At 40.6% G+C, this 11,354-nt stretch overlaps 1 protein-coding gene across 1 annotated transcript; it reads right to left on the minus strand.

Moving 5' to 3' along the window:
- Window positions 1–4,669: 4,669 nt before the first annotated feature.
- On the minus strand, window positions 4,670–5,017 carry LOC143869679 (putative mitochondrial protein AtMg00860). Its single transcript, XM_077376282.1, has one exon. It carries the CDS (start codon window positions 5,015–5,017, stop codon window positions 4,670–4,672), a length of 348 nt encoding a protein of 115 aa, XP_077232397.1.
- Window positions 5,018–11,354: the final 6,337 nt, after the last annotated feature.

The raw sequence follows: 11,354 nt of genomic DNA on the forward strand, positions 1-11,354 counted from the left end.
AAGAAAAGACAAAACCGTGTAACACAGGTTCAGTGATTTCCTTTATTAAAAACCCTTTAAAATGATCGAAGAAAAGACCAAACCGTGTAACACAGGTTTATTAATTTTACCCTATTAAAAACCTTTCAGAAAAAGACCAAACCGTGTAACACAGGTTCGGTAATTTCCTTTTATTAAAAACCCTTTAAAAATGGATGCAGAAAAAACCAAACAGTGCAACACAGGTTTAGTAATTTTCCCCTCTGTTAAAATCTTTCAAAAAAGACCAAACCGTTCAACACAGGTTTGGTAATTTCCATCTCTGTTAAAATCTTTCAAAAAGACCAAACCGTGTAACACAGGTTCAATAATTTCCATCTCTGTTAAAACTTTTTCAAAAACAGTTTGAAAGAACAACCAGATAGTGCAACACTAAATCCGATAATTTCTTATTCTATTAAAACACTCTTCAAAACACTTGAAGAAAAGACCAGACCATGTAACACAGATTCTGGTTATTTTCTCAATACATTAAACCTTTTTCCAAAATTTGAAGGAAATATCAGGCCGTGCCACACAGGTTCTGGTAATTTCCTACTCTATTAAAACCTCTTTTTCAAAACAAATGAAGGACTAGGCCATGTAGCACGAAGCCTAGTAATTCCTTACCTTATTAAAATCTTTAAAACGGCGAAAGAAAAGGCCAGACCGTGGAATACAGAATCTGTCAATTTTTATCCTTATTAAAATCTTTCAAAACAACAGGAAACTAAGAAACTCAAAATGACTGAAAGAAGAGATCAACTCTTAATGATTTCACTGATGAACCAGTCATCTCTTATCAAAGAGTAGCTGAGATGTTTGATTTCGGTCAAGGACTAGACTCCAGTAATCTTGAAAGCATTTTAGAGTGTCAACCCCTTTTAAAAGATGCAAAGCATTCCACTGAAGTTTAAAAATCGCTGGAGTAGATTCTAGACTCTGCTGGTATAAAGATTTTTCAAAGAAATACTTGACCAAGAAGCTTAATACAAAGAGTGTTCAAACTTCTTTAGTCTCAATTTTATGAGAGTATCCATCTCAAATATCAATTATTACTTGACATCTTTTGACGTAAGTCATAAAAGATGCCCCTAAGATGTTACTTCCATGGCAAAATTCATCTGAGAGCAACATAAAAGGAATGGGCCAAAGGCTTTTATTATTGCACAATTGGGATTACAACAAATTCTTCTCATAAACACTTGGTTTACAAGGCTTTTCATAGGTACAAGAAACTTGTTCTGTTCAAAATTTTCTTCCATCTCTGCCATTTACTGATACTAGAACTGAGCTAAAATCTTGTCAACTTCTGAACACTGCTCTATTTCACATTATCCACAAGAGCCTTAGATTCTCTGCTTCTCTGAGTCTCTGAGTTTTTATCACCCCGACTTTGAGAGGAATACTGACTAAACAGGACTTTGAAAATTGACCTTGACTCGACAAAAGAAAGATTTTGACAAATAACAAACGAAGACATTAACAGACACACGACTCAATTACTAAAAGAGACTGAAATGTGCTTCTTAGTCTGATAAACGTTTTAAAATGGTTAAAAGTCCACCACTCTTAGAGTCTTTTAAATACCACGTTTAGAGATGTTTCAACCTCTTTTCAAGATCTCCATCATGGTTATTATCCCTTTGGATTGCTTAGTTTCAATCTCCCTAACTCAAAGAGTAACAAAAGAAGCTCCGCTGGCATTTACTTAGACATTAAGGAAGAGCCAAAGAGAAAATGAAAGTTCAATCGGCTTCCAGGAAGCTCTATCCTTCATGAAGTCCCTGCCATGACTAAATCGCCCTTTTGGGTTTTCGATTTAGCGGACCGCATGCCTTAATTTTTGCCTGGATTGTCTGCCCTTGCAGATTTTCCATCCAGCAGGCTCAATACCCTGATTTTTGCCTAAACTGCCCTTTCGGATTTTCAGCTTAGCGGGTCTAAGACTCCATCTTTTTTCTTTCTTTTTTCTGTTTCTCTACAAACCTGGGCCTAAATACACCAGAAGGACTTTCAGGTAGGCTTAGGTTCAAAAAGGCTAAACCCTAATGTGTTTGCATGTAATTGGACCGAATCTGGACCCTTTAGATTGCCTACGTATCTCTGAAGAACTGAGAATCAGATTCGCGAAGTTCGCCCACGTTGGATTTCAGGGATTTTTTTTTCTTCAAAATGTTACAAAAGATGTGACCGAACCTGAATTGATCAGGCTACCTACGTAACCTTAAAAGGGATCAGGTCATAACGTAATTCAAAACACTTTTTTTTTACTAAAAAAAAATGCCCCTAGTTTGGGTTTATCAAAGAAAACAAGTTTTTTAATAGGCCCAAAGGGTTTGCAAACGGTTTTAAACATGTAGGTTGTTGGGTCAAAGCTCTAATCGGTCAAAAATGGCCCCATGGTGTACTTAAGCATAATACTTTTTTAACTGATCCAGGTTTGTAGGTTCATTTAATTTTTCTCCATTTTCATCGAGGTGTCTTACGACTTTTCCAGGCAGGACTTCATCGACGATATGAGGACCAAACCAGTTTGGCCTGAATTTACCTTTCGGATCAAATACCGGTGCCCTCTAGGACTTCAAAACAAGGTCTCCAGGCTTCAAATCTCAGACCCGGACTTTCTTGTTAAAAGCTCTCTCAATTCGTCTCTGATATCCTTGGATATGGTACAAGGCTCTCAACCTCTTATCATCTATCATCTGCAGCCCATCATGTCTAGCTGAAGCCCATTCAGACTCTGGTAAGTCAGCTTCCATCATCACTCTCAAAGAGGGAATCCTTAGCTCAACAGGGAGAACTGCCTCCATTCCGTACACCAAAGAATACAGAGTTACACCTGTAGCAGATCTGATCAATGTAGGATAAGCCCATAAGGCATATGGGAGTTTATTCGACCAATCATTATAAGTCTCAATCATCTTGCTAATAATGACTTTGATATTCTTATTTGCTGCTTCTACAGCCTCATTTGTTTGAGGTCTGTAAGGAGATGACTTATGATGTCTTATCTTAAACTCTTCACACAGGTGTAACACCTCTTTCTTGAAATGTGACCCATTATCTGAAATCAGCTCGTGAGGTACTCCGTATCTGCAAATAATGTTGGCATGGATGAACTTCGCAACTGTGTTTCAAGTTATGGAAGCAAACGAAGCAACTTCAATCTATTTCGTAAAATAATCAATAGCTACCAGAATGTATTCATGCCCGCTCGAGGATCTCGGATAAATCTTCCCAATGATGTCGATTCCCCATACTGAAAGCGGCCATGGAGATGTTAAAGAATGCAACTCCGAAGGAGGAGCATGAATGAGATTTGCATAAACTTGACACTTATGACATTTCTTCACAAATGAGAAGCAGTCTGCTTCCATTGTGCGCCAATAGAATCCAAGTCTCAAAATCTTTCTAGACAACATCTTACCATTCATATGAGGTTCACAAACTCCCTCATGGGTCTGCTCTATAAGCTCTGCAGCTTTATCTTCATCAACACAAAGAAGTTGTATGCCATCAAATGACCTTCTGTATGGCTCTTCACCACAAATAATAAAGTTGGCAGCCAACTTTTGAAGAGTCTTTCTCTCTTTGCTTGAAGCTTTTGAAGGATGTCCCTTGCCTGAAATGAGGTTTCTGATATCTGTGTACCAAGGCTTCCCATTTGGGCACCTAGCTGAAATCTCTATAGCATTCACATGCGCAGGAGCCCACTGAAGTCTGACAACTAGTGGTTGAACCTCCATTGATACAGAAATGTCTAACATCGAAGCAAGAGTAGCCAAAGCGTCAGCGAAATGATTTCTAGTCCTTGACATGTGAGTGAATGTTGAACTTCCTGACCAGAGATTCTAAATACATGTTATAAGGGATCAATTTATCTTCTCGAGTTTTCCATTGTCCATTAATCTGGCAAATGATCAAGATAGAATCCCCAAACATATCAATATCTTGAATCTGTAAAGCTAAGGCTGCCTCAAGTCTGGCGATACAAGCTTCATACTCTGCGATGTTGTTGGTGCACTCAAACTGCAACTTGATAGAAACAGGAATATACTCCTTCCGAGGGGATATAAGCACAGCTCCTACTCCCTGTCCTCGATGTTGACAACCCCATCAAAGTACATAAGCCACTTAGTACTTGAAGTCTCTTCTTCAACATCCATGATTTCTTCATCAGGAAAATCTGCCTTGAGAAAAGCATTCTCTTCAACAGGTGCATCAGCCAACTGCTCAGCAACGATACGCCCCTTAATTGATTTCTGAGTGACATAGGTGATATCGAACTCCGATAACAACAACAACCACCTTGCAGTCCTCCCTGTAAGGGCGGGCTTCTCAAACAAGTACTTTAACGGATCCATCCGTGATAGCAAAAGAACCTTGTTTGACAACAGATAATGTCTAAGCCTCTGGGTAGCCCAAACTAATGCTAGACATGTCTTCTCCAAAACTGTGTACTTTAATTCATACTCCAGCAGATGTAGTAGATAGGCTTCTCCCTTTTAGACTCAGGATCCCGCTGAGCAAGCATGCAACCCATCGCTGTATCTGTAATAGATAAGTACAACAGCAACGGCTAGCCTGGAATGACAGGTGATAGGACAGCAGGTAAAGATAAGAATTGCTTAACTTTTTCAGAAGCCTCCTAACACTCTTCAATCCACTTCTTTGAAGAATTCTTCTTCAAAAGCTTGAAAATAGGCTCGCATGTCATCATCAGATGTGCTATGAACCGGTTCAGATACTGAACCTTTCCAAGGAAACCTTGAATCTGCTTTTCTGTCTTAGGCGGCTGCATTTCTTGAATCACCTTGATCTTTTGTGGGTCCACCTCGATCCCTCTTTCGCTGACCATAAACCCTAAGAGCTTCCCTGATGTAAAACCAAAGACGCACTTACTCGGGTTTAGGCGAAGCTGATACTTCCTGATCCGCTCAAAGAACTTTCCCAAGGCAACTGTATGTTCAGATCGAGTCTTGCCCTTTACAATCATGTCATCAACATAAACCTCGACCTCTTTATGGATCATATCGTGCAGAAGAGTTGTAGCAGCCTTCTGATATGTAGCACCAGCATTTTTCAGACCAAACGGCATTACCCTGTAGCAGTAAGTACCCCACTGAGTAATGAACGTTGTTTTCATCATATCCTCGGGCACCATCTTAATCTGATTGTAGCCTGAGAACCCATCCATAAAGGATAAAAGAGCATGCCCAACGGTATTATCTACCAGGAAATCAATGTTTGGAATAGGAAAGTCATCCTTAGGACTTGCCTTGTTCAGGTCTCGAAAACCGACACACATTCGAACTTTCCCGTCCTTTTTGGGCACCGGTACAATATTTGTAAGCCATTCTGAGTATTCAACAACTTGAATAAATTTTACTTCTAACAGCTTCTTTACTTCTTCATAAATTTTCAACTCCCATTCGGTTTTGAGTTTTCGGAGCTTTTGCTTCTTTGGCTTAATACCAAGGATTAAGGGTAAGCGATGCTGAACAATTTCTTCACTTAATCCTGGCATGTCATCGTATGACCAAGCGAAAACTTGAACTCTTTAAGTAGAGTGATTAATTCCTCGCGTTCTTCAGGACATAAAATTTTGCCAATTCGAATATCCCGAATCAAGGTTTCATCACCTATATTGACAGTTTCAATTTTCTCTTCGAGTGGTTTTGCTCGGCGACTCTCCTCCTGTTGAATCATGTGTTTGATTTCAGGAGGAGTGTCATCGGCATCCTCATCAGAGGGGGAGTCTTTATTGTTATTATTAAGATTATCAGATTCTGAAGCAGAAATATTAGAAACAAAAGTGGAGACATGAATATTCACAGAAAAAGAATCCTTTATTTCATTGAATGCTGAATCAAGTACATCAAATGATGAATTACCCACATCGGGGTTTACAATGAACTTTGGACTCATTTTTACAGACTCAACAGATATGTTGACACCAACGTCAACTGACTCTGAACTTTATTATGAAAATTCCTGTCTCAACAATAGAAACAACATCTGACTCAATCCCACTGGAAAAAGAATCGTCACCGACCTCAGAAGACTCAACCTTTATAGTACCTGCATCAAAAGAATTGTTAGAATAAACAAACTCCGAATCGGACTCAGAGACTGACACATACTTACAGACAACAGACTCTTCTGAAAGGATACGACTGTACTGAAAAGTAACCTGAGGCAGGACCTGAGAGGTCCAGTTAGTCAATGGTTCCTCTGCCGGGGTGATCAAGTGAGTGGGATTCAAAGCTGAGGCATTCTGATCAATCATAGCAATAGTCTGGGATTCTTCATGAAACAGTGAACTCAGAAGGCTCGGCTCTATGTGTTCTGCCCAATCTGCTTCTGACCTAAATTCTATGATTTGCATTCTTGTCACCTCATCTTCTAATTCAAGGTCAAAGAAAATTTCAAAACCTGGCAACCTCTGTCCTTTACTCTCATCCAGCCAAATTTCAGCAAAGCCACAGAAAGGGAAATCTGCACCCTCTTTTCAAAATCGGCAGTTCATTGTGAAATTAATTAGTGCCATCGGTAATTCTAATCCTCTTCGCGACATTCTGCCCATTTCATCATCAGCTGTTTCATTTCTTTAACTTATTTCTTCGTGGGTATGTACCCCAGCCCAAATAGACCATTGAATGCTTTGAACTCAGGGAACTCAGTCAGACCCTGATGATATTTGCCTAACCCGGTACCTGGTATATACCCTTGTCGGCGAATCATCTTGACGACATTCGAGTTTGTGCTGGTCAGGAAACAAATTTCCTCATTTATAGCTTCCTCAAAGGAGATGGCAGTCACTTCTAGCGAAAATCCAGTCAGACTAATATCCTCAGCCTTCCCCACAGTCAGGTCCTGAGTAATCTGCCCTATTTCAAGGTCTGGATCTCCTTTCACAGTTATCATTCTGTTCTTATGAATAAACTTTAGCTTTTGGTGAAGAGAGGATGGAACAACCCTGAACTTGTGCAACCACGGGCGACCCAGTAACAGCAGAAATGAAGCTTTAATATCTAAAACTTGGAACTCTATTTCGAAGTCTTCTCCTCCGATCTGTATCTCAGTGACCAGAGTTCCGATTACATCTCTGCGAGTACCATCATACACTAGAATACCCTGCTCAGATGGGATAAAGTCCTCAGGACCGAACCCAAAGGTTGTCACAGTACTCAGTGGGCAGACATTCAAAGCAGGGCCATTGTCGACCAACACCTCTGGTACCTTCTTTTTATTGCAAATGACTGTGATTTTCAGAGATTTGGTGTGGTCTCGGCCCTCAGGAGGCAGGTCTTCATCTGTGAAAGATAGGGTCTTAGACGCTTTTGTCATAGTGACTAAGCTCACCAACTCATCAGGAGTGGTGTCGATAGACACTTGTGTTGTGTTAAGCTCTCGAAGGACTAACTTTTTGTGCTTGGATGAGGCCATGAGTAAACCCCATACTGAGATATTAGCATGAGTCTTTTTCAGCTGTTTCAACAAGCTCTCTTCTTCTTCATCTGCGCTAACCTTATTCTACCTCTGATTCTATGCATTCCTCGCAACCATTGCAGGATTTTCTACGCTCAACTCTGGGGGTTTGAATACACGCCCACCACGGGTCATATGACGCATCTCATCACAATGGTCATCTAACAACAGCAGCTCATCTTCTTCCATTGAGAAAACATATGGCTCTTTACTGTCTCTTTCTTCTTCAAAATCAACTGCCCTTAGGACATACGGAGTTTTCTTTGCCTTTCCCACATTATCAGTCTGAAACACACAAGACTGAGATGAAGACGACTCAGCAAATTCATCATCATCAAACGAGATTACGTAACGTTTCTTCTTCTCCACTGCTTCAAGCTCTTCTTCGTCAAACTTCATTACATAGGTTTTTTCTGTGGTTATGGCACAAATGAGGGTTGACAGATCAAGCAAAGGTTCATCATTAAAAATGGCATTGGTGGCAAGAGGAGGCATAGCATGATGGTTAGGAAGCGGGTTTTGAGTAACATTCGGTCTCTCAACTGCCAGCTCGTCTTTGTCATTCATATTCTCGATTGCATGCTTTAAGGCCAAACAATTTTCAGTCAGGTGCCCCAGATCTCTGTGATATTCACAGTATTGATCCATCTTCCAGAATGTTGGTAAGGGATTGGGTGGAGGTTTAATATCCTATAGCCGGATCTTCCTATCTTTCATCAGCCTCTTGAATATCATTGTTATAAAATACGGAAGAGGATCAAACTTCCTGTCAAAGGTACCTCTCCTTGGTGCCCTCTCAGCTTCTGTAACAACTCTGGCCGCAGGCCTGGTGTAACTGACAGCGTGAACCTCCTTGGGCTGGATTACCGGCCTTTTACCCTCTCGGATCTCAGAAGAAACTTTTGCTCTCAGACCCTTTGCTATAGCATCCTCTGTTTGAGTACCAGTCTTGATCAGATGGTCAAAACTCAGATAATGCTGCGGTGCCAAGAAATGAAAATACTGAGGAGACAAACTCTTCAGAACTAGTTTTATCTGATCTGATTCAGACATTCTCTGGCTCAGCTGAGCAGACTTACGTCTCCAACGCCTGATAAAGTTGGTGAAGGTCTCCTGAGGAGAAAGTTCTCACCTCTTCCGGTTTCAGCCTTAAGAACCACTTCTTCGTAATTCCTATCAAGAAAATTGGAAATAACTGGCCCATCTGCTCGCGGCTCAGACCATACTGCTGTGATAAAATGATAAACCACCTCATGTGATTGCGCGGACATTCGGTTCCATCATATTTATCATAATCAGGAGCTTTAAAGTTAGGCGGTAAAGATACTGTCGAAGACAACATTAGTTCAGAGACGTCGAACTTCTTGGGCCCCTGTACTTTCATTTGTTCCATCTCGTGAACTAACTTGCTAAATTTCTCAGACATTTCCCTTTCCAGCTTCTCAAACATTTCTTTTTCTCTATCAACCTTTGGAACGCAATACTCTGCGGCGTACTGCTCATCATCTAAATCAACCTCTAATGGAGAGATAGCAGGCCTATGCAGCTCCAGAGATGTAACACGAGGAGGTGGAAGTGTGGGGGTTCTAGATGCGAAAGTCTTATCACTCATCTGAGTTTTCATATGAGCCATCTCCTCCTTCATTCCCGCCATGTCCCGAGTGAGGTTTTTCATCATTTCTTGCATGCTCAACAGAAGGTCAGTCGTGTCGGCCATTTGGTTCACTTCAAAGGAACCTGAAGACTCTGGTGAAGATGGTAAATGTATTGTTGACGACACAGGAGAATCAAAGTGACGAACGAGTCTAGACACTGAGGTAGGTCTAGATCAGGTGGGCTTAGCTTGGGAGTCCTTTTTCGGAGCGATGGTTGCTATCTTTTAGAATCCTGATGGGAAGTTAACAAACTAGATTAAATGATTGACAAATAAAATAAGATAGTTTGCACCAATAGAGAAAAGAAAAACAAACATCCTTTGTATTGACCATATTGACAGGTTACAACGCCAGCGATTGGTTACATATAGAATGATGAAACTATAGATCGCTGACTGTCTATAACATGTATCAAGTAAATTTCCTTTCTTTAAATTTTCATCTATAATGAAATCAAAGATTTACAATCTTTGATTCTGATTATATTCAAGTAAAACAAATGAAGATAATAAAGAAATGATAATCTCATGCCGAAGATCCTCAAAGTTCTGCAAGTCGAGCTCTTTTGCCTTCAAAATTTCTTGGTAATTCCGCACATCGGACCTTAGATTTTAAGGCAAATCTCTTCTCCACAACCTTATTTCTCCAAGCGGCTACAATGGACTGAATGAGATCAGGAGACAATTTTTCACAAGAAGGAGGTATTACAGTTCAGGGAGGACAAGGATATCCCGTGATCTGATGAAGCAAACGGGTTGGTGCATAAAAGGTCGACTTTTGTAAACCCATCTGTCACGTGCGCCTTACCTCGAATTCTGGGTTCGGGGCGTGACAGAAAAGTGGTATCAGAGCCGTATCTCCTCTAGTACGATGTGCTGACGAGGACGCTGGCCCTATAAGGGAGGTGGATTGTAATTTCTCCACGTGCTGTAACCAATTATGCCACTCATCAATGGATTGCGGTCGGTTGGCCATTGGCTGCCAGGACGGGAAATCTTTCAGGGTGTACTTATCATGGCTTTGTGGTCGGAAGATAGTGAGTTTTTCACAAAGCCAAACGTACAACAATTTTACACATCCAAAGAAAATATCATGAACCTCCTGACGAGCAATAAGGTCCAGTCCGGAGAAAGATTCTGCGAGTATGGTGGGAACATGATTCCTTCCTTCATTGATTTGATCCACCACAGCTAACAGGGCTAAAGGAGCATTATAAGAATCTCCACGAAGCACATAACATGCGAAGACACTAAAAATCAAAGCATTACGCCGACAACTCTGAAAACGGGAGTCACCAGGGTCAACATTTTTAAAAAAAGTTTGATGAGGTCCTGGACTCGCACGCCTGTGTCTGTGAGATATGACAGAGCATCAACCGTAGAATTGTTAAACAATTTGCAGAAAAGGGAACGAGGGTCATCTGGACTCAGAGGTTGGACCCAGAGTTTCTCCAATGGGAGCTCCAATAGGACGCACCAATCCTCAAAGATAGGACAAAATTCAAAGGAACCAAATCTAAAGACATGAAGAGTAGGATCCCAAAGATTGGCAGCTGCTTGGAGAAATTTTCAGTCTATGCCGATTATGCTCAAATGATTGAATGTACTAATAAACTTCTCAGCCATACTCCTTTATGAGTGCTCACGCGGAATAGTTTTAATAGTTTCCTTTATGGGGGAAGGATACAATCAGCGATACCAAATTTTCATCAATGATCAAAGATGATCGGCAGATCAGAAAATAGACCACAGCCACAAAATGACAGAAGTAGGTCATAGACCGGATCTAAATCTATCGATGAAAATCAACGACTTTATAATCAAGGAGATTAAAATGGTAGACCATGGCCATAGGGACAGCGACAAGCTATCCGCCAGGTCTCATGACGAAACAGGTATATAAACAAGCATATACCCTAATGAATAATAGATACACAAATTGAATCTATGACACAACAAAAGAATAGATATACAATCAAAGGGTAACGAAGAAATTGTGACCACAAGAACGACATGTACAGGCCACTAACCTAGTGAAACTGAAAGGATACAAATACGACTGATCAAACCAGAAGTTCTCATTAAAAATGAGTTCTAAGCTAATCGAAGCTAAACATGGGAATCGAAACAAGGTAAACTGACTCTAAAGAATAGTAGCCATGCTCAAAATATTTTATAAAAAATTCAG

The sequence above is a fragment of the Tasmannia lanceolata genome, unplaced genomic scaffold (genome assembly GCF_043159265.1).
Source record: "Tasmannia lanceolata isolate RefF3 unplaced genomic scaffold, GAP_Taslan_0.1 ptg000003l, whole genome shotgun sequence".
Taxonomy (NCBI): domain Eukaryota; kingdom Viridiplantae; phylum Streptophyta; class Magnoliopsida; order Canellales; family Winteraceae; genus Tasmannia; species Tasmannia lanceolata.